The 23143-nt window shown below is 53.1% G+C and overlaps 4 protein-coding genes across 4 annotated transcripts; 2 read left to right on the top strand and 2 right to left on the bottom strand.

Annotated features, from left to right (window-relative positions):
• Nucleotides 1-275: 275 nt before the first annotated feature.
• M406DRAFT_283070 (replication factor-a protein) lies at nucleotides 276-2564 on the bottom strand (the record flags this gene model as incomplete). The annotated part of the gene is made up of 4 exons (XM_040918502.1): nucleotides 276-617; nucleotides 695-2125; nucleotides 2195-2449; nucleotides 2524-2564. The coding sequence occupies 4 exons, from the start codon at nucleotides 2562-2564 to the stop codon at nucleotides 524-526; spliced, it is 1821 nt and encodes a 606-aa protein (XP_040772104.1). The 3' UTR covers nucleotides 276-523.
• Nucleotides 2565-2965: 401 nt separating this feature from the next.
• Nucleotides 2966-4535, top strand: M406DRAFT_358487 (alpha/beta-hydrolase). The gene is made up of 4 exons (XM_040923910.1): nucleotides 2966-3227; nucleotides 3319-3368; nucleotides 3441-4161; nucleotides 4232-4535. Exons 1-4 carry the CDS (start codon nucleotides 3086-3088, stop codon nucleotides 4324-4326), a joined length of 1008 nt encoding a protein of 335 aa, XP_040772103.1. The 5' UTR covers nucleotides 2966-3085; the 3' UTR covers nucleotides 4327-4535.
• A 2499-nt stretch (nucleotides 4536-7034) lies between these two features.
• On the bottom strand, nucleotides 7035-8202 carry M406DRAFT_296682 (uncharacterized protein; the record flags this gene model as incomplete). The annotated part of the gene is made up of 3 exons (XM_040919265.1): nucleotides 7730-8202; nucleotides 7292-7576; nucleotides 7035-7155 (listed from the first exon to the last, which is right to left on the bottom strand). The coding sequence occupies exons 1-3, from the start codon at nucleotides 8101-8103 to the stop codon at nucleotides 7035-7037; spliced, it is 780 nt and encodes a 259-aa protein (XP_040772102.1). The 5' UTR covers nucleotides 8104-8202.
• A 12232-nt stretch (nucleotides 8203-20434) lies between these two features.
• Nucleotides 20435-21648, top strand: M406DRAFT_334729 (uncharacterized protein; the record flags this gene model as incomplete). The annotated part of the gene is made up of 5 exons (XM_040920968.1): nucleotides 20435-20499; nucleotides 20553-20708; nucleotides 20995-21128; nucleotides 21221-21262; nucleotides 21416-21648. 5 exons carry the CDS (start codon nucleotides 20435-20437, stop codon nucleotides 21646-21648), a joined length of 630 nt encoding a protein of 209 aa, XP_040772101.1.
• Nucleotides 21649-23143: the final 1495 nt, after the last annotated feature.

Genomic DNA, 23143 nt, shown 5'->3' with positions numbered 1-23143 from the left:
GGAGCCTGACCGGCCGAAAGCATACACATGCTTTCTAAGAAGCTCAGGTGGAGGCTACAAGCGAGGAAAGATTAGATGTGGCCTTCCCAGCTGTGGTAGAATGGGATAACTGGAACCATAGGAAATTGAATTACAAATTCACGTACAACATGGTTTCACGATAATCTTTGCGGGGGAGGGGGAGATGTCTTTTTGTAGCACATCTGGGACCTCACTGTCAACCGCGAGGGAATCGGTAGTCTTCACATGGGGCCAAGACATGAGACGTCAAATGTGGGCAAAAAACGGAACATGGGTTCATTCGTTCTCACTTTTACTACCGTGGACATCTCAGCTCTCAACATGATGTGCAGTACCAAACCAATTACAAATTTGCCTCTCCTTTTTCCCTTCTCGCAGATGAATATCAGTAACAGACTAACAGCATCTCAGTGACCCTTCATAACAATGTAAAAATCAAAACAAGCAAGCCGTGTCTCGTACTTCGTTACGAGCCGGTTGATGCGAATACCCCTTCCCGCCCTCAGATCATTTCATACTGCTTGATCATCTCGGTCAGCTTCTTGGCCTCGGCAACATAGTCGAGCGGCCCTGCACTCATGACCTGGTATCGGACGCTGCCCAGAAACATGTTAGTAAGTGATTTCATTGCTTAATCGAACAAGACTCTCTCTTGTCTCCTGGAAAGACTTACCGAGGGGTGTCCTGGAAGGTATCCATCTTAGCCCTACATCTAAAGCTCAACTTTTTGCAGTTGGCTGCCTCAAACTCGGCCGCGAACTGCGTCTCGTCCTCATCTCTGAGCGCCATCAGTTCGTCTGCAGACCTGCCCATGATGACCCTGCCCACGTCATCGAAGCAGCTCAACCACAACTGACCAGTGTGGTCGTTCACATTCACCGACATGATATAGCGGTACTCGGGTCGATCATGGGTGACGTTGCACTTCTCGCACCGCCAGCCTTCGCCGCTCGAGTTGTCTACCTTCTTGTTGCAGCCCTGCGTGAGGCACGCAGCGTAGGCAAAGTTCTCCTGCTTGATATACACGACAGTAGCCTTGAGTGTGAAGTAGGCAGTGTCCTCCATGCCCAGGTTCTGGTCCTTCACTTGGAAGATGTTCTTATCCTCGTCCTTGCGCCCGGCCGCGTTGCCCATAGAGGACATGTTGTGCGTGGCGAAGTTGTCGTTCCGGCCGGAAGCATCATACCATCCCTTCAGCTTGTGGCACTCTGGAATATCCGGGTCGACAGCCATGGTCCCCGAGGAAAGAAGCGACAGAGACCGACCACCAAAGTCGGACACGCGCACACCCTTGAAAGCGATGACGGACTCGGTTCTGGCGTCAAAGTTAGTGGCTGTCTTGCCCCAGATCGTCACCCTCACAGAGTAGCCGCTGTCATCGACGATAGTGAGTTCCCGCTTGTCGTATGGCTTTTGAGTAGTCTTGGACGTAATCTGGCTGACTTCCTGCGCCTCCTTCAACACACCGATCACGTCGACCGTGGTATCCTTCTCCACGTCGTTCAAAGCCTGGATGCCACAGAAGTTGAAGCGGACCTGTGGGACGTTGGACTGGTCCTCAGCCTTCTCGATGACGGTGTCGCGCTCAAAGGTAAGCTCATAGTCGTTGGGAAGATTCGAAAACTGCTTCTTGGCGAGCCGAATCGAGCAAGGGTTGGAGATGTAGTAGACCTGGCCCTCCTGCAGGAGGTCGTGGAACTGATCCACCTGGTCGTTGAAAGCAGTGGCCTTGATCTCGCCACTCTCATCTAGCAGGTTCACACTGAAGAGCTTGCCTTCGCCCGTGTTCTTGTGCCATGTCTTGATGTCTGACTTTGCGCTCACACGAGCCTTGATCGTCCACTTGTGTGCATACGGTGACAGGGCCTCGATGGGGTAGATGACGTTGTTACTATTGTGAGATCCGCCCCCTCTCGTCGCCTGCATCTCCCTCCTGGGCGCCGGGGCGGGTTTAGTATCTTCCTGTTTTGTCCCGTAGAAGCCAGTGCCAGCGATCGTGTTGTCGGCCGGTTCTCCGGCCTTGGACCCGAAGGAGACGGGGTCGCCCAGCTTGTCGGGCGTGCCGAGGGACTCGATGACCTCAAGGTCGAGGATGATCAGAACACTGTTTGCGCGAAGCTCAGTCAGTTGCAGGTCTTCGGCCTGGCAGGGGGGTTTAAGGTTGTATACTCACTCCTTGTCCTTGACCCTGGTGGGGTTGTAGGACTTGACGCGCACGATGGAGCCCTTGACAAGTTTGCCATCGTGAACGACATGATTCGTCTGGGTAGCAAGCATGCACTGGCAGAAGTTGATGGTATCGCTGAGAATTAGACGATAACGTTCACCACCACCACCCTGTTGCTGTATCATAGGCTTGAGCTGTAGACACTGCAGAACGATGACCGGAAGCTCTCTGCCCGCCTTCTCTGCGTCGCTGAAGATGGATCTGCAGCATATCATTCAGCGTGAGCATAAGACACAATCGGGAAAAGATGGCCCAGCATGGAGGTTAAAACTTACTTCAGGGCGCCTCTGGTGATATGACTTGCAGCGTTAGCCATCTTTGTCGACTTGAGCCTTGGATTTGTTGATGATCAGGTGGTTGTGTACGACAAGGCAGCAGAATGAATGTTTGGTGGGGAGCACGATGCGGGAGGGGCGAGGTTGTTTAAAAAGGCTTATTGGCCCAGCACCCGAGATGAGACGCGTCTTTGGAGATGCCCAAACGCGTCGGCTTAATTGTTCGATTTAGTGGCCGCGTGGGGCGAGGATAGCACGACAGGGGGTAGGGTACAAGGCACTATACAGCACCGATGGGCACTAAGCCGGCCTGTGAGGGAGGGGCAGTGACGTACCTCTCGCCTGCCAGTGACACGCGGGGAGGGGTGCACCGCAATTAGAGTGCCGCGTAGCCAGGAGGTACTCAAACCAGCATCGAGCCACTGTCTCATGTTTCCTTCGTCTGTCTGTCCCCATCTCAAGCTGCCGTCTTCTTCATCGTGCATCGGCCAGTATCCAGGGCTCGTTAATCCATTCACTCACACCCAGATTAGCCTTTCTTCGTACTCTCTCGAAGCCGACCATGGCCGACGCTGATGTTGCGACCAAGGCGCCTGAGAGCGATGCTCAGGAGGACGTCCAACAGCCTACCGATTCAAGCGCTGCTGAGGAGGGTCCAGCACAGCCCAAGATGGGAGAGCACTGTGTGACTGATAGACCAACTCGTTCGTCCCCTTTCTCCTCAGAGTCGTCTTTCTCGGGAAACTGCAGCATCAGTGCGCAATCTACATGCTGACTGTAGACTTGTTCTCGCAGCGAGCGGCGAGGGCCCAACTGGAGAGATTAGGAAGCTCAACGACATCGACGTGAGTCACTGTCCCTAGGAACCCACTTTCCAGGATCAACATACCCATTGACAAGTCTTCTTCTCGTTCAAGGTCTACGTCTCCAAACCCAGCGAATACCCCCACGTACCGGCACGACTGCTGCTGCTTCTGACTGGCGGGACGGGCCTGAAATCCGCCAACAATCAAATACAGGCCGACAGGTTCGCCAGCGAGGGCTACTTAGTGGTGATGCCTGACCTTTTCCAGGGTGATGTAGCGCCCAACTCCACAACGGTCGATGCAGAACAGGCAGCCGAGGGCACCAGCTCTTTCCTCGACACTTTCAAAATCAAGGCGGCCGAGACTGCCAAGAGCTTTCTGATCGATATGTGGCTGGCAAGGCACACCGAGGAGAAGGTGCTCCCCATCCTGCACAAGGTCATCGATGGGGCCAAGGATGAGTTCGCGGATGCCGTCTCAAACGGGGGTGGGATTTATGCTGTGGGGTACTGCTTTGGTGCAAGATACATCCTACTCTTGGCTGCGGAGCGGAAGCCGGTCGTCAGCGGTGGATTCCTGGGTGGAGCGCCCCAGCCTGCAGATGAGGAGGCGGGTGCTTCTGCGAATAACGGCCCCTTCATCAAGGCGGGCGCGTTGGCCCACGCGACTCTCGTGGCAAGGGAGGACTTCGATGGGCTCAAGGTCCCAGTGAGCCTGGTCTGCGTGGAGAATGATCCTATGTTCCCAGACGATGTACGGACGTACGGCGAGAACTATTTAGCGAAGACGAGCGTTGAGCACGAGGTCCAGGTCTACCCGGGAGTGCCCCATGGTGAGCTACACCCCAATTGCTACCCCTATGCAACATCCGAATGTGAACATCACTTAACTTTTACATCTAGGCTTCGCAGTTGTTGGTGACTATGAGGACGGCACCATCAAGGAAGCGCAGAGGACCGCGTTTGAGCAGATGTTAAAGTGGTTGAAAGATCACTAAAACCCCTCTGGGACATGATTACAATGGGACGCAGGTATGGCAGCTTTCAGCTATGATTTGAGGGTTGCTCAGGCTTTCCAGATATGGTACCCTCGTGAGAGACCGAATTCATGATTATGGTCAGCACTTTGTGCTTCCAGACTTGTGTCATTTTACAGTCGAACACCGCGATTGAATTACAGCACAGCGAGAAATATTCTGCTTATTCGAAGCAAATGAGAGTTGATAGAATTCCAGCCAAGTAAGCTGTTGTTCGCCTCGACGTCGACATCGTGCACTATGGATAAGCCTTGCGAACAAACATCGGTTTAAGTTGAAGAATATGCTCAGGTCTAAATCGTGAGGAATTCGCTCGCATCCTAGCGAAAAACGCTCCTGAGATTCGCGCCACTTCATCTTATCCAGAGTACACTTTGAACCTTGCACAGTCTCGCAGGCTACAAAGCCCCCACGAAGCAAGCGCTTGCCACGACACATACATACGAGGAACCACTTGTGGCTTGCCGCGCAGGACAGTAGTCATGATCATCGAAGCCCATGGGATAGGGTAGCAGCAGTGTCACTTGCGTAAGCAAACATAATATCGTGGGGACGGACAGGGCTGAAAAGACGACTGCAACCCTATGTCCTGTGTTCTTGGCCATCACTAACACCACCGGCCGGATGCAATCAGGCGGACAAAAGGGCTGGTGAGATGAAGGGAGGGAGGGTGCGTTGGGCCCAGTCTGGCCCAGAACAGCCCATCAATAGTTCCGTGACACAAGCCGCCACCAGGCTAACCCACCCCATTGCAGGCTGTGGGTACACACACACACAAATGATGCAGCGCCTTTGGCCCAGCCTGTGTGGTGCATACTGACTGAGCCCCCCCCCGCAGTGAGGATCACAGGAAACTGCGGCAACAGTTACTCTTCTGTTCACGCAAACAATCCCCAGGATAAAGTAAGTAACTCGTATATACTCGATCGAAACACACAGTACGAGGCCAGCTGCCCCAAGAGTCCAGCACCACCACCAATATCTTAAAAGGCTAGAGGTCTCCATGGGGGGCGCAAGTGGTACAGAAGACAAGTGACCTTTGGACGGAACGGACGGCCGCCCGCCTCTCCCCCGCGCAAGCCTCTTTCTTTCGCCACGTTGTACACCGTCGGGTCCTAGCTGGAGTTTATGTGCGACGGAAAGACGTAGGATGGAACGCGCCGCCAGGAGAAAAGGGGGGGGGGGAGGGTGAGCAGGGATCCGAGGTTGGATTGGGCGGCAGGAAGGATTTTCTGGGGGGAATGAATTCGTAGAGAAGAGAGGTCTGTACTCGAAACAGAGGAGATACGTTTTGCGGCACCGTTGCGCCCCATCTCTTCTCCGTCTGTCCGTCTTATCTCTCTCTCTCTCTCTCTCTCTCTCTCTCTCTCTCTCTCTCTCTCTCTCTTCCTCCTCGTGCCCACTCGGTGGAACAGAGGACAGTGAAGTCAACATGTGCAGCCCTCCCTCCCGGCCCCAGGCTTAAGTAGCCGTTACGCACTCAACGAGAGGAGAAGGGTTACCGAGCATCGATGAGCGGGCGCTACGGGGATGTCTACGAGGTAGGCGGCGCTCGAGCATCAAGGAGGAGAAGAGCAACCTGGACAGAATTTTCTCCCCCAAGATGGCTGGGGTGAGTAGTACATAAAAAAAGCCACAGGATCTTCTCCGTGTACAGATCGACAAGGTCTCGCCTTGGGTTGCGTGCGTATGCAAGGAGGATCTTCCATGGTTGCAAAGGGCGGACACGACAAGGGGGGATGGGGGAAGACGAAAGGGCTGGCACACAAGCTGTACGGCACCGTACACAGTATTTCTCTGCAGCTGAAGGGGGGGGGGGAGGGGGTCTCTTACACAAGGCATGTCCGACAATGGGTTGGGCAAGTTGAGTTGGGTGGGACCCGTTAATCTATCTGTATGGCCTAGGCTATTGGATGATGGTTTGCATTGCGTGTGATGGTTATAAATTGGACATTGAAGGGGGGAGGGGGCGGTAATGGTGAATGAATACTGTTATCACAGACATGGATAATGCATGCCGACAGCACAAGTCATGATGGTAGTAAGCCATCTTCTTGGCGTATAAGCCCAGGGTTCAGAATGACAAGAGTTGCTTCGTAGTGGTGGTGTTCTGGTGTCCATGTCCTTTGCAAAGAAGCTAAGACCCCCCACGACCAGCACTGTGTCTATCAGTCAAATCAAAATGCCGGACTTTGCAGTACCTACTCTAGGAGCTGTTTAAAATTCCCCATGCCCAAAGAAACCTTCCGTGTGCTCCCGTATCTTCCGAGACGCCATCTGAAAAGAAAGAAAAGAAAAAAAAGTTCTAGTCTTCTTCTCCTTCTTCTGAGATATTCAACACCGCGTTCTTCTATGCAGAAGCTATGCATCTACCCCTTTCCCGACACGCGTGTTCATGCTGTGCTCTCCTCCCAAACAAAGCCCAAGACCTGTACACAAGCTTAGTAGATGACAGGTCGTGACGCACAAGGCCACGCGAGGCAGTAAATGCACTGAAGAGGAAGCCCATACTCTGCAGCAAACAATGCATGCTCAGTGACAAGTAACAGAACACCTCAGGCAGCCAACGACTTGCGGGTGACGATGGACCGGAAGAGAGGAGGGAGAGGAATCGGGAAGGGGAGAGGGGAGGCGCTTCTGAAGGCTGGTTTATGGTCTTGTGTATGTTTTCACGAGGCTGGCTTCTTTGCGAACGCGCCAAGAACACTCGCCTGCCCTTTGGAGGCGACCTTGAGAGTAGCGAATCTTGCTTCAGGCAGGCGACGGCCCGCCTTGAGACTCTCGAGAACCCTGTGGTATAAATCCATTCAGTCAGCGATCTGCGTAAAAACATCCCAGAGACGGTCGTTCAGAGCACCACCAAGATAGCAATGCAACATGGAGAGAGGAGTTTCTTGTGGAGGAGGAGGAGGGAACCAAAACTAACCACTCGACGCCGACGAACTTAATACCACGGCCACCCACCCGACGGACCTCCTTCTCGAGTTTCCCGCCCGCGAGTCCTCCTCCAGCGCCAACACCGACGCTGTTCGGTCCCGATGGCCTCCCCAGGATGACGTGTGTGACCTGCCGCCTCCCGAGGTGGATGGACATGCGGGCGCCGTGCTCGACGAGGATGTGCTTCAGCTTGTGGTCGCTGATGAGCGGGTGTGTGGAACCGTTGACGTAGATGACCAGCCCACTAAATATCTTGCTGCTGCTGCTGCTGCTGCTGGTGGTGGTGTTGTCTCGGTCTTGGGCCGTGGCTGACTCATGGTCACGACTGCCATCATCACCACCAACACCATTGGCGTCATCGGCGTCGTCGTCGTCGTCGTCGTCGTCGTCGTCGTCGTCCTCCTCCTTCTTCCGTGTGGTCATCAACTGCTGCTCTTCCTCATGTCTCTTCCCACCAGGTGACATGCTCCTGTCATTCCTCGGCTTCATAGTCCCCGGCCTCTGTAGCATATCCATGACACTCTTCGCCGCCCGCGTCTTCACCTCCTTGGGGACAAGCATGTTCCTCTCCTCATCAAAGTCCTCGGAGCCATGGCCGACGGCATCCGAGAGCCGCGTGCCGCCCGTGTTGCCCGCGGCCAGCTGGCTGTGCAGCTTCCAAGTACGGTTCTCGCGCCAGCCCTGGGGGCCTTTTGTCTCGGCGCGCTGGTGGCCGAGCGAGACTGCGTTCCAGGGGTCGAAGTTGCGGCCATGTTTGGGCTGGGCGGCCTTGGGGAGGGGGGCCCTTGAGGGTGGAGGCATCGTAAAGTAATTGAGAGAATGGAGGAGTGGTGTGGTTGGCTGCCTGCTGTAGTCATGTCATGGCTGCTTTCTTTCTCGTGTGGTTGTCATGCCTACGTGTCAAGAAAAGGAAGACGAAGAAAAAGAGGGATGTCAAGTTGTGGAGGTAAGGAGAGCCACACGCGCGCTAGGATGGGCCATCTATTTTTTCCCTTTGTCACCACTGCTGACTTGTGGCGTCACGATCTTGGCCTTGTCGCGGACGGGCGCGTTTCTTAGCGGCGCGCCATGATTCGCGCGGTCATGTGAGCACCTTCTCCGTCACCAGCACCCCTTTCTTTGCCTCCCGTTGACTTGTCAACATGGGATTTCACTCTCCTTTCCCCTTACACCAACCTTTTGAACCTTCCACAACCCCCTTACCAACAATGCACGACACGGGAATAGAAGTCATCGTGGCACCACCATCTTACTTGACCGAACATACTGATAGGCAGTGACTGCACATTGCATCTATCCCAAACAGCAATCAATCAATCAGCCCACCCTTCTCTCCCAAAACCCTGAAACATCTCAGGGGTGAAAAGAGACCCTCACCACCACCCACTCTCACACTCTCATCTTATGACCCCATGATCTGCACCCTCTCGTTCAAAAGAGCGGGTGCTCGGCAAGGTAGTCCGAAGGAGAACGTCAGTTTCACTCACAGAAGAAACAAGACCATGTCCGTCTCGGCGCACTCGGCCGACGACGACGACACCACACACACTCTCGCTCCCTATTTCTGCAGTAAGTAAGGACTTTCAAGTAAGTTGCAGGAAACGGACATGATCGCACATACTTGACGTGACATTCTATACCGACCACTACAACAGAATAAGCCACGACAGCTCCGTCTTGGTCCTGTACGAGGTGCACTGACGGCAGTAGTATGTTTCGAGAGAGCACCCATGACACCTGCGGTTAACCTCACCCCATCCATCCATCTCGTCCGAATCCAACGCTTGCTTCGGATCCGAGGTCACACGATTGAGTTTGGACGTATGCACGATGTTGTCTCGAGCAAGGTATGTTCGTCTCTTTTGTCCCCCCCAAACTTGTTGGATCTGGACCGAAGCAATAGCAGACAAACCTGGCTCGATAAGTACGCAGGTAGAAAGTGTAAACCCCTCTCCTCCCACCCAAAGAAGAACTCAACCCCTTAACACCCCCCCCCCTTTTTTTATTTATTTTTTTTATTTTTTTTATTTTATTTTTTGCCTTCTCCCATCTACATATCATCTCTCACGACACAGAAATTTTTAGAGGGATGGTGGTATTGGTCGAGCCCTATGATGCTGAGCAATGGTTCGCTTCGCGCAGTAGCAGTAGCAGAAACAGGACCATCATCCTGCCCTGTCAAAAATCACACACACTCCCCCACGTTCTTGTTTCGGTGACGGCAGCGGCAGTTGGTTTTTCCTTCCTCCTAATCGTCTTGCTTGCTCACTGCCCAGACACCTTGTGCGTGCCTGCGTCCATCCTGCGCCCTGCATCTGCGTCAAACACCACGCGCTGCGGCACGAGGCGACAGGTCTGATCTTACCTGTCGCAGGGCGTCCCTCCGAGATTATACTAGATAAAGTAACAAGTCACAAGGCGGGACAAGACAAGAACCGGACTGTCCGTCCTGCATTGCATGATGCCTAGGCTGTTGAAAGTTTTGTGTCTTGTGTGTGTGTGTGTGTGTGCGCGTGTGTTTGTCTTTTATTTCTCCCCATCTGCATGTCATTTCATCATCTCTTTGCGGCCAAGTATAATCAACTATAATGGCAACATGGGAAGGGGACGGCAGTGCGGATCTTCCAGGGTGTCTCGCACGCAACAAAGACGTACAGAGCACAGAATTGTGCGACGGTATGTATGCTATGGTAATATTTACGACCTGGACTGTGTCTATCTGAGAAACTCATGTTCTATCGAAGACAAGGGGATAAAGAGGAAGAAGAAGAAGAAGAAGAGAGAGAGAGAGAGAGAGGACACAAAGAGAGAACCGCCTCCAGCCGCCAATCTGGTCCTAGCACAGCCGGAACGTTTATTCTCCCCCCTCCCACCCCCTCCCTCCTCATGACCCTCAGCTAGGCTTCCCTTTCCCGTGCTCACGACAGACGGGTAAGCAGATGATAATGCTGTGCCTCATGCAGCAGCAGCACACCGTTACGTGTGACACCAAAAAGAGAAAGAAAAAGAAAAGGATAAGAGAGGAAAGGGGTGGCGGGAACAACCAACATGACAAATCCGGGGTCCAACCTTGTGTTCCCCGGATCGGCGTGATATTGTTGGTCCTTTAATCTGTCTCCACCGTTGTCAAGTAAAAAGTAAAAAAGATTATAGAGCAAGGAGCATTTGGTGACATGAATGATAATTTTACCCCCATATGATGTACATGTGTATAAACTGTGGTAGTAGGAACATGCTTGATCATCCTCATTGCTGCAGGTGTTAGATGTCTTTGCCTCTGCACGTGCACATACACATACAACACACACACACATACACAGCCCGAGGCCATATGCACCCTCGTGATTCTTTTTTGTTCAAATGAACAATTGTTGGGTGGCTGGGACATGGTGGTTTTGGGTTTTTTTTTTTTTTATCTCTCTCTTTCTCTTTCTTTCTCTTTGCTCCGACCAGGGCTTTTTCACCGGTCCCTCTACTTGTCTCGTAAAAATTTTAACGACCTTCCCTTTTGTCCATATACCCTGTCCCTCCTGTCCTGCCCCATCTCTTCTTATCAGCGGCAAGCCGAGCGAGGGAGACAAAAGAGGCTTGGAAGGGGGGGGGAAGAGGAGAGGAAAAGAGGAGGGGATACAGCTATACTCCCCTCCCCCTCCTCTCTCTCTCATCCCTAACCGACCCATGGGTCTGACTAGGCAGCTAGCTGGGGCAAGTCGATCTTTTTCGATCGTCCCGGGTCATCGAGCACACACCAGGCTGCCGTGTTGTCTTGGGTCGCCTGATCAGTGATGCCATACCATCCATCCAATCCATCCAGTTCCGTCATCCCAGTATTCAACTATTTCCATGGAACATCATGGGAGAACTGCAACTAGCCCCAGTGAGTGACTTGCCAAGAAAAAGAATGAAAAACAAAAAAAAAGAATGAACCAACCAAAATAAGAGTAATTAATATTAACCATGAAGAAAAGAAAAAAAAAAACCCCTAGGTCAGGCGCGGCAGTGCCAATTGTTTTATTCTGGCTGGGGTGCTCCGCCTCCCCCCGGGCTAGAGAACACCGCCGCACCAACCCACTACGACGGCGCCACCGATGAATACCACTTACACACCACAACCACCACCTCATACATACACACACACACACACACACACACACAAGGCCAGAGGCTGAAACATGTTCAAGGTGGGACGGGCAACGATGACAAGTTGAAAGAGTTGCGGTGTGCAGTTTAGAGTATGAAAAGAGAAAGAGACGAAGGGGGGGAAAGAGAATGTGTGTGTGTGTGTGGGGGGGGGGGGCGGAGGTTGTAAGTGTGTACGCCTCAAGAAGGGCGGAGAGAAGAGAGGGAAGAGTGGGCATGACTAGACCAGATCAACACACCCCCTCAAGTGTGCACATCAAACAGTTTTTCGGAGACGGCAGAGTAATGTAATGTGTATTATTGAGCATCCTCCCCCCCCCCCCCCTTCTCAAGCAATGACGTTGGAAAAAAGCAGGACCATTTCTCAACAAAGGGTGGTCCAGACCCAAGACAAAAACCGAACCGACCTTGTCTCGCGTCTGCCGTGGGGCCGTTTTCTCCTCCTCCTCCTCCTAGACAACGCACGGCATCAAGTCAAACCACTATAGTACTACTAGTAAAAGAGCAATTATAATAATTGTAACACATGGTAGTTCAGCCCACCCCTTCGATTCAGCTCACGGAAGGGCCCGTAAACCTCCTGTATCGAGTTTCAATACAACGGGGGAATCTTCCTCTTTCGGGACCCCCCCCCCCTCCCGTCTTCGATTTCTCTCTCTGGAGATAGAAGGAGAGGTGTGGGGGGGGGGGATCAGACGAAAGATCTACGTAGCAGCAGCAGCAGTAGTAGTAATCATACTGTTTACTTAACCCCCCCCCCCCTTTCAAAAGGACCACTACCACCCTCCCTCTTCCAAGAGGCGGCAGCATCAAAAGCGGCAGCGGCAGCAGTCAGCACAAGCACGAGTAGGAACTATTTTGTGGGGTGGATGAAAAGAGGTGGGAGGGCCTGCGGGCAAGACATGTTCGGGAGCGGGAACAGCATTTTTGCCTTCTCCTTCCTTCCTGCCTCTCGGCCGCTGCCCTTATTTCTAGTTCAGAAGAATCCTTTGAGCTGGGGTAGTGTGTGTGTGTGTGTGTGTGTGTGCGTGTGTATGTGTGTATGTCTGCATGTCTTCTCTTGGAAATAAAGGTAATAATAAAAAAGGGGGAAGAGAGGTAAGAAGAAAAAGAAAAAAGAAAAAAACAGCCAACCAGGATTATGCTGTCCGAATCCTCCTCCTCCCCCCTCGGATCCGGAGAGGAAAAAGCAGGGGAGCCGTCGGATGTACACGAGCGTACTAGGGAAGCTGTCCCGTCTTCTTTTTCACTCCCGTTCTGCAATGTGAGATTGTTGGATCCCTATAGGGAAAACGCAAGTGTGTGTGTCTGTGTGTGTGCAGCGCCCCCGGGGGGAATTTTTTGGGGGGGGGGGCAATGCACGCAGGCTTGCCTTGCTTGGTTGGGGGGCCCTGCAAGATCAAACCCAGATTTGCTTTTTCCCTGAACGTGCGTATGAATGTATAGGTAGGGGTGTATGTGTGTGTGTGTGTGTGTGTGTGTGTGTGTGTGTGTGTGTGTGTACGTACGTATGTATGTATGTATGTATGTGTGTACGTGTGTGTGTAAAAATGTGTTGCTAACCCCCCTATATCTTAACAACTTCTTTTTTCCCCTCTTGGCATGGGTTGCGACGACGACGACGAGACCAGACTGAACACCGTGCCGAAACAGTTCCAAGCAGCAGAAGGCGTGCATCATCGCACACACACGAACGACAAGCACAACAACAACAACAGCGGGAGGTCGCTGACAATGATGACGTGCATGCGTTACGGCTACATTGTCCCTCCCCGGGTCCGGCTGCCTCGAAGCTTTATTTTCTTCTTTCCTTTTTTGTCCTTCTTCATGCTGCTATAGTAGTGATGGCAGTGGTAGCAGTGATAGTAGTTGTAATAATAGTCGCTCATGCAAGTCATTGTAGAACGTAGCAAGCCGTCCAGCCCAACTGGGGAAGAGGATAGGTGTCTCTGTCTCCTCTCTCCCTCTTTCTGTGTATGTGTGCGACGCGTAAAGTGCCGGTTCAATGGTCGCATCACCATCGCATCACCAAGCAGTATACTGCAGCAAGCACACACACACACACACACAGCATGAACCCACCTCCTTCCTCCCAACATAGCACAGCACAAGCCCAGCGCAGCCAGCCGTTGGAGGTTGGTGTCTCCCCAACCCTAACTTGCACTCGAACAAGTAAAAGGAAGGAAGGGAAAAGCAACGGTATTGCGGATTCACAAGCCTACCACGAGGGGCACAGCATTTGGCTACTACTTACCACCCAAGCACCAACCAGTAAAGTGCAAGAAACCTTTCACTACAGCATGTACGAATGAACACCTGTACACCCACCACGCCACACGAAGAAAGAAAGAGAGAAGAGAAAAAGAAGCCCGCCCTGCCTTGCCCTCTTTCCATTCCCCTACGCTGGTTTCGATCCTCTTATGCGCATCATACCTGCAGCCGCAGGAGGACAAGCACGACGCAGCGGGAAGCGACGCAACCGCAGCACGGAGGTTTGTGCAGCGGCAAGGAAAGAATGGAGAAGATGGCCAGAGCAGCATACAATGGTACAAGAGCATAGTATGAGCCTCTCCCCTCCCTCTCCCCGGTGTGTGTGTGGGGGGGGGGGGGTAGTAGAGAGGACGAGGGGCGCGCGTACTGTACACACCTGGAGAGCTGTTGTACACTATTGTCGGCCTTTTTTACCTGACCCAGAACTTGCCAAGACATGATATTGCCGTGTGGTGGTAATCTGGCTGGAACGCAACCAGGGCTGGCGGCCGCCCTTTGCGAAGATGGAAAAAAGAAGAGGTGGAGGGGATTGGGTCGAGGGAGAAGGGGGGGGGGAGGAACAGCCACTGCTACCTACCACCAAGTCAGGATGATTGTGAAAAGAGGGTTAAAACCAAAGAGAAAAAAGAAAAGAGGCCCAACAATCCTTATGGACGACACGACCCCCCCTCCCCCTGGCTCTAGATCCCCCCTCCCCCCCACAGACTGCGAGATCCCGCACACCACCCTTGGGGGGGTCTTGAAAAAGAGGGTGTGAAGGACCAAGCCTATACGGTGGTATCTGTTGCGCATGTCGTGCGACCTTGCTCCACCACACCCGGCTGACGTTGGGCAGTTGGCAGTGTGGCGGCCCTCTCACGCCCTCCCCAAGCCTCCTTCTTCCCCCCTCTCTTTGGAGACCTCTCTCTCTCTTTCTTCTTTTTTTCTCTTTTCCCTTTTGCCCCTTGATCTGTTCAAAGTTTTCGAGGAAGGAGTTGGCCACCTGTGAATATACCACTATTATGGTCATAGTAGCACTGGCAGGCTGGCAGGATGCGTTTGTCCATCTCTTTTTTTTTTCTCTCCTTTCTTTCTTTCTTTTTTGGTGTCTCCCACGCTCAGCAGGATCACGTAATAAGTGGCAGCCACGACGACCACCGCCACCGGGTTTTGTCAGGTGGGTTGGGGGAGGGCATTGGAGGGGGGAGGGGTGGGGAGGAACGAATAAATAGACTGGTCCTCCCTTTTTCTCTCATGCAATAGCTGCCCACACCTTGTAGACACCCTGTAAGGTGCTACTGTAACTTGTACAGTAGTGCGCTGTACAATGCACGAGGTGCATACGGCGAAATATCCTGTGCGTTCCGCGGTTGCACTTGCGACCACAGTACGAAGCCCATATGCTACCCAAGCTCCTTGAGTGCATGAGACTGGGGTAGATGAACTGGCCGGTCAAGGGCGCCGGAGCCGAGGGGGGGAGGGGGGGGATGACGAGCCTTTGCACTGACAGCAAGTCAGAAAACAGAATTTTTATTAATAAAAAAAAAAAAACTGGGCGGTGGTGATGATGGTGGAGGGGTAAGGAGCAGATTCTCCTCCCCTTGCCCATTGCCTGCTCGTCGGGGGAATAAGACAACAACAAAACACTCTTGTGCCCGGTAATAGTGGCCAGCTCTACGCTCTGCTCTGTGAATACTATGACTGCCTGCATGCTGCGGTGGCGACTGGGAACTGCGTTTGACTCAGTTGCAGTCTGTCCAGCACCCGCATGCTCTGTCATCCAACACGACGCGATGCGCCGCGAGATCCCTTGTCTTGAATCGGACGTACATTAGCATACCAGAAACATGCATAAGGTTGTCAGCAGGGGGCCCACAGGGGAAAGAAAGAGGGAGGGGGGAGGAGAAAAGGTCTGGCCCAGGACCAGGACAAGATCAGGCTCCAAAGCATCATGTTCACCCACGAGACCTGCAACAAGAAAACCGAGGCTGGTTGGCTTCCCATTCCAAGTCGTACTACCATGGTATAGTACATAGTACAACCCCCCAATCCAAGAGGAAGAACCCATGCCATTGTGGGGGGGGGGGGGGAGAGAAAAGAATAGAAGAGTAGACAGTATCTTCCACATAGAAATGATGAGGGAATGTGCATAGTACTGCCGCCTATGATGGCTGCACTGCAGCTATTCTGTTGCCCACGCTTTTCTTTGGCGGGGAGGCATTTGGATTCCGCTTCCCTGCTCTCTGGAGATCAGCCCTTGGCGGCAGCTTGAAGGGTTGAAGGGTAGCAGCAAGGGGCCTGGGCCCTGCAGATGGAAGCCCACATGAAGCATGCGAGTGCACATCCAAGGTACGGAGTACAGACCAGGGCAAGGAGGAGCCGGGGCAGTGACAGGGTCCCGGCCGACGAATCAGGATGTGCAGAATGCGAGAGGTATGGAAAAGAAGAGGAGGGAAAAAGGAGGTTACAATGGCCACCACGACCGAGGAAAGCAGAGGATAAGCGCCGCAAGAACTGGACTCGCCGTCAAGGAGGAGGCTGGTATCTCCGTGCGCAAGGGTGGTGTTGCGAGGGTGGAAGGGGGAGATGACCAAGCAGTAAATCCCACATCCACCGACCACGTCACACAAGAGGGGGTACCACCGTTTATCGCCTCTTGGTCAAATGTCTCAAAGGAAAAAAAGAGAGAGAAAAACCACCTGAGATCCTGCCATGGACTGACCTTCCTGAAGTGGGCAAGATCCTGGTCTGAAGGGGGGGCTGTCACCACCAGAGGCAGTGTTGACAACAGATGGATGCTGATAGAGAGCATACAGGACAACAGTCCAGCTGACACTTGGAGATGGACGCCAGAGACTCCATGTCCGTTACCGTGCCGTACATAGTACAGAGTACCCAGTAGCTCGGGAAGAGTGACCTGTTCTGACTCTTCGGCCCCCCTCCTCCTTCTGCTTTCCCGGCGGCTTCGACATGTGAGCCATTTTGCTGTAAGCGAGGATCATTGCTGTCAAAAATAACAGACCGGTCTGATGCCCTATCACCAGCACTACTACCACCCTTCTCTGGGGTTGAATGGTTGAGATCCTAAGGCCCCTTTATCCCTTTATTGAACACGTACCAGAGGATCGTAGAGGGGGAGGAGGATAAAGAGGTCACACGGTGCGACTAGCCATTCCGAGTGTCCCTCTCCCCAGCCAGTCGACATCAGGATCTCACGTGAAGGGCCCCCCTGTGTCTCTCTCTGTGGTATATCGAAACAGGGGTCCAAAGCTGGGGAGAAGAAGAAAATGCAAGGCAAGGAGTCGAATTTTCCAAATTTTCATTGGTCAGGGCCAAAGGCGAGGACCGCCGGGAATCTGTAAAGAAAGAAATAATAATAATAATAATAATAGAAAAATCAGCACACAAAAAAAGCAGTGCGCGCGGGAGATAGATACGCCCCCAGCCGTGCTTGAGAATAGCGGTGAGGACCCTCGACTATGCCTCTTTGGTTCCCTGATATCACCTCACTAAAAAGAATGCCGCCAAGAGCGGCCACAGTGCGACATAAATATATGTGTGTGTGGGTGTGGGTGGGGCCCCATGTCTTGAAAGTATCCGGTACGGATGCGAGAATGACGATGCAAGGCTCGACGTTTGAAAGGGCTTCACCTCTCTCGTGTCTACGCGTGCGTCATGCCCCTCATGCAGTAAAAGAGACTGGACGATCGTTGGGATACGTCGTATGCGAAAGAATTGAGTTCCTTCAGACCTCGATCGTTGTCCTGTATCGATCCTGCTCGGCACTGGTTTGCGTTGCAATACAAAGGCGCGAGGCAAATCTGAGATATAACCGCTTCATGTTGACCTTCCCTAGATCCGTTACCGCCTATCCATCTTTCAAAATGTAAGCGGGACAACAGGCTGAGACCTACCGTGTCGTGAACCACGGTACGCTTCTGTCCCTGTACGCGACGGATAAATCCCAACGGCAGATCAGTGTTTTTCTTTTTTTGGGGGGGGGGGGGGCAGCATCTCTCCCAAGGTCTCACCGTATGAATACCTTCTGACCGACCACCCCGAGCTTAGGTTCTGCGGTAATGTAGCCCGACCGGAAAATTTAGGTACCGCTTCTCTCTTGAGAACTTGTCGTCTAGGAGGTCCCTTGAGGGTTCACTACAAGAGAACATCGATATTGTTTTCAGCATGTACTGTATACTTTCAAGGGGAACACAGTCTAAGCCACGGATCCAGGTGTGCCCATCTCAGACTGCCCGCGCTTCCAGGCCAAACGGCCGAAAGCTAGTCGTCAGCAACCTAGGTTTATGTAGGGCGGAGAACGGTCCGTCTTGCAGCTGTGTCTCCAGCTAATCACCGCCCAGCGACCTCCCCCTCTGAGACTTTTGATGGATGATATGCATGGGCCTCCGTCTGCTGCGGGTCAGATCGTGGCAGACGCATTGCTGGGGGAGGGATTGGGGGGGGGGTAAGGGGGGCCATTGGTGTCAGGTGTCAAGCCCCGGTCATCTGAGCTGGGCCGGAAGTCAAAACAAAGAATTAAACGGTGAAGGCTTCGAGACAGAGTAGAAATGACGTGAACATCCCGTGTCAGCCAGCCAGCCGCCCTGCAGACGACATCGAGAGGTGGCAACCTTCCCACCCCGGATTCTGCATTTCTATCTCACCATCCTGGTCCACCAACTCTTTTGAAAAAAGAAAAAAAAGGAAGCAAAAAGGGAAAAAGGCTGCACAATAGGGCGCCATTGCGCTAGGATGGAGGGGAGCAGCTGAGTGTGTGGGCTGGAAGACGTGGTTGGCGGTGATTGGATTGTCGTTATCCGTGACCTCGTACCCACGACTTGACGACAACAGCTGGAGAGGCCGGTACGGTGAAGAGGCCAGCCCCGAATACTCCGTAGCTATCAATAGAACAGAGACATCTGCCAGTACATCTCATCCAGACGGTATGGATAACCACACAATCGAACGGCGGATGAGTTGTGCTTCCCCCTCTTCCCCAAAGAAAAGTCGGCTAGAAAAGTCTGGCCTGCCAACCCTGGTCCGCTCATTGCGCTTCTGCATAGCATCATGGAAGGTTGGCTGGAACTTCGTACGGGCAATGTTCTCAGTTGGTGGGTCCCTGGTACTATGTAGTATCCTGGCACAATGGCCATGCTAAATGATGGATGATGGTGTCTCTGATGTTGAGCAGCGCTTTAGCAGTCCACGAGGCTCCATGACGCAATCCTGAGCACGTAGAGCGGCCACTATGGAGTTACAGCGGACGACAAACCCAAACCTGGACTGCCAGGTAGGCCTGCAATTCACAACAATAAGACATTGTTGCAAAGGCTGCCATCATAATGTTACTTGTCATTTGCCGTAAAAAGTTTCTAGTTGGGTGTCGGTCAACTGAATATGAGTGCTTACAACTTTGATGAGTTCAACATCGCGAAATTCCTTGTATTGGCGGGGAGGAGAGGCATCTTGAATGGGGAAGAAGATGGACTAACCGAAGAGGGGTCTGCAGTTAAAGGAAAGGAGAAAGAAGCAGTCGAGGTACCACCATCATAGTACTACCATAGGTACAGTACTATGTAGAAGCAGCTGAAACGTCCGAACAAGGCATCGAGCCAGGATCCCAGCGGGTCCTGGTGATTGGCTAGGTTCTAGACGTACATAGCCGCTGTGCATTGCATAGCAAGTGCTGAAGGAAGACATCCCGTCGTGCAGCTCGATCCCTGTTACCCATCCGACGATAAGCTTTAGAAATGTCGAGCCTGCAGGGACCGTTGGACGTCCGGCGCCATCGTGCAGTTAAGCCGGAACACACAGACTCGTGGTGGAAATTCTGTACCTGCGTATTTGGGCCTCATAGCTCGCACGCACGCACGCACAAGCGCACACTTGTCATCGTGTCTGGTGTGATTGACAATTTTCAACCAAGAGGTGATAACCACCCCTTCCCTCTTCCTCGTATCCTGAAGCTGAACCGAAATGGGAGTCCAGTTCCGGTGACCGGGGGGGAAGGCCATCTCTGCCTTGCATCACTCTGGGGCCGAGATCCCTTGCACCCTGTGAATGCGGAAGAAGCGCACTGCGTAGCATGCGTGGCATGGTCAGGCCTGCATGGTGCCGGGGCCTCTTGCTGGCTTCCGAGGAGGATCTTGCCGAAGGCTGACAGTCGGTGTGATAGTGTGATACCGACAAGATTAGCTGGGCCGCTTCGGGGAAGTCAGGGCTTCGTGGCTCGGTTGTATTGGAGGGGAAAGTAGAATTAATTCCTGAATCATGATGATGATGATGATGGATACGATCCAATAATTCTGTTCACCCTTTGATGATTTTGAGAGCAGCCCATATTAGCTTTTCGCATCACTTCTCGCTAGCATCGCCCCCGTGTGGGATTTGTGCACTTGGAGCAGCGCTCTGCAAATCCGACAGTTTGTAGAACCTTTGCCGTGGTGCGGACTAGGTTTAGCAAGTTGGCCACCGCATGTACCATGTTTATGGCCTAGCGAGTCATCCCATTATGCTGTGCCATACACCACAGGCGTCAACCTGGCTGTGTACACATGGCATACGGTATTGAACAGCTCCACAGGCCGCCATGTGTGGACTTCCTCTTCAGCGGCAGATACCACAAGATCTGCAACATGCTTGGGGTTGAGAACTGGAGCCCAAAATAGGCATGACTCTGGATGTCTTGGACCTCGTGGTGACTGCAGCGGTCTGCAAGAGATGACATGCATGAGACGGAAGCATGAGGCTCAAGCCCACGAGCAGCACTCTGCAGAGCCACGCACCTTGGGAGGGGTGCCCGGATAGGTGCGTCGCAGGTTGCTTTCCCCCCCCCCCCTCCCTTTTCCTCCATGCAAGAGCGCAAATGCCGGTGTGCAGCTAGTCTTGAGCTACAGCGCCACGCTCAACGTCGTTCAGGCCCAAGACACGGCGAGCACTTATGGTCTGACCGGTGATGTGGGAAAAGCACTGGATTTCCCCCTCGAGACCCGTTCATTGCCACCCGGCAACGGCGCGTACATCCCATATTCCGAGGAAAGCTGCTGTGTACACAAATTGTGTACAATAGTAGTAGCACATGTGAAAGGACCACCACATATCTCTGCCATGGGTACCACGTTCGTTCTCTGGTCCCAGGCAGCCTGGGATTTTCTCTGTGATGCGGGTATCGCGGTGTCACAATTTGAATTTAGAAGGCGATGGACAACAATTTCCGAGTTGGAAAAGAACAAAAATCGCCGGTAGATCTGCTCTCGGGGTTTGTAGCCTTGGGTTGCGCTCTTGCAAAATCCTAACGTCCAGATCCGTCTCCGCTAGCGATGACCGAGACTACCAGCGCAGGGCCCACACCACACAACAACCCTACTCATGGTATTATGGTACCGAGGCGGTACGGCTGATCAGGGTGCGAAAGTATCTTGTTCTGGTTGGGGTAGGTGCGTCGCCACAATGAGCGACAAAAAAGCACGCACGAGCTTGGCTCATACGTTGCTGGTCACTGCAACATCATATACTACATACTTCATAGTAGTGTGGTACAGTATGCAGTATGCGGGCCCACCCAGACCAGGTGGGTCTTTGACGGTGCATTATTGTCGAGAAGGCCCCATACGCCGGAGTTCCTCATTGTGCAGGACTGTCGGTATGAATTGAAATTATGATGGCCACAGCTTGAAGCTTCCTCGACCACGGACTGGCTCTTCTGTACCTATCAGCTGTTCAGGAGGTGACTTTGGTATTGAGATCTGTGGGCTGGCTGTCCGCATGGACCGCTTCGCCGGCCCGACCTCACAGGCTGCCACGCTGTCAAGCGTTGTCTGTTTGGGACGGAGGCCCCTGGAGAACAACGTCACCCTGTCCTCTCTGGGAAAATGTCTGTGCGGGTGGGGTCTTTCATCAGGTGGACCAACAAGTCGGCGTATTGAAATCCCTTATCGTGATCACGAAGACAAATGAGTGGCGGTCGCATTCTGCTGCGTTGGGCTTTGCTTCTGTGAAGCCAGTCCTCCTGGTGAGGACACTGTTTTGGTCGTGGTGGGATGTGAGACTCCAGCTACTATCCTTGCAAGGTGTGGCAGCAACCCGGCCCTAATAGGTACACCCCACTGCTGAGCTGTCAACGGCACTGATCGTGACTGGTAGAGCTACACAAGAAACTCGCACCCTCTTCCTAGGGCTGCCTCTTTCACCATGAAGGCAAGCCTGTGAAAGCTGTGGGCAACTTTGTGTTTCCATCAGATGCCGGTGCTGCGGGTACTATGGTCCATCGATCTTGAAATGCTGCATGACTTGCTTTCTTGAGACGCAAGACGTGCATGTTTGTCGGCCGGGCTATGCTGGCAGGCTTGGCTCGGGCCATCTTTGCTGCACTGCACTGCGGCTCTTCCCCCAGGCTGCAGAAGCCAATGCACTGCAGAAAGGACCCGGACCAGGAAAAGGGGTCGCCCCTGCAAAGTCGATGTGGGTACAGATGTACTAAGTTGCAGGACGTCCCGAGATCTCGCGTTGGTATTCCATGCGCATCTGCGATGTACAAGAAGCACTGGCCTGAGCCCCGAGCTGCCGCTGCTACCAAGACTGAACATAGCAGAACATCTCTTGTGGAGGACGGCGGCAACATTGAGATAAATCCAGCTGCATAGCATAGCGCCGTACCTGAGAGCAGGACAACACCCTACGCCAAAGGGCGCATATACCATGGACGAAAGTTGCCTCGTCACATTGTGCCGCAAAGGAGGAGATTCTGCAAGCGGGAAGGGTATGTCGGGTTCGTGGCAAGCCAAATGATCGAGACCTCAAGTTAAGGTTCTGTCGGCGTACAGTAGCCAGCTCAGAGCTTCCCGCGCCAGGCTGGGGCGGGGGGGGGGCAACTGGCTGGCGTTGCATGTGTAGATTGACGTCCTTGCCCATTTGTCGACAGCAGCAGCATAGCATTCCAATTTGCCGGGACAGTGTATGGCAAAGGTGGCCCGGAGGATTCTGTGCATATGCCACTGTGACCCCCAAATTCTCGTATCGCATCGCCACGTTGGAGGCTCTGCAAATGAAACCAGGAGGCGTCCAAGCCCGCGTTGCTGACTGGCTCGGTTGGTTCAGGGCCAGGGTTGGCATCGCACGAAAACGCGCATCAGGATCTGCTTCTGCATCGACATTGCATTGCAGCAGGGAGGGAGGTGCGGATAGGCAAGATGGCGAGATGGGTTCGTTGGAAAGTTGAAGCAGGATTCGACACGATCCAACCTCTGGCAGGCGGAGGAAAGTGTGAAGGGTTGTGCACGTAAGGACAGAATGACTAAGCTAAAGCAGCAACCACGAGGGACCTAATGCAGTTTCCTCTTTCCTTTCGGGGAGGGTTTTTTTTTTTTTTGGTTTTTGGAGGGGGAGATGGGCGGGTTCTTCGCTTTATTCCTTCTTTTTTTTCTTCTTTCTCTCTTCCACGATACAAAAATGA

This window comes from Cryphonectria parasitica (assembly GCF_011745365.1).
Source record: "Cryphonectria parasitica EP155 unplaced genomic scaffold M406scaffold_9, whole genome shotgun sequence".
Classification (NCBI taxonomy): Eukaryota; Fungi; Ascomycota; class Sordariomycetes; order Diaporthales; family Cryphonectriaceae; genus Cryphonectria; species Cryphonectria parasitica.
This window is presented reverse-complemented; position numbering and strand designations above follow the sequence as displayed.

Excerpts from the sequence above, each read along its gene's own strand:
- M406DRAFT_358487 (XM_040923910.1), top strand. The coding sequence starts at position 3,086 with ATGGCCGACGCTGATGTTGCGACCAAGGCGCCTGAGAGCGATGCTCAG. Across the intron at positions 3,228-3,318 it reads TGTGACTGATAGACCAACTC|CGAGCGGCGAGGGCCCAACT; the intron begins GTTCGTCCCCTT and ends TTGTTCTCGCAG. Across the intron at positions 3,369-3,440 it reads GGAAGCTCAACGACATCGAC|GTCTACGTCTCCAAACCCAG; the intron begins GTGAGTCACTGT and ends TTCTCGTTCAAG.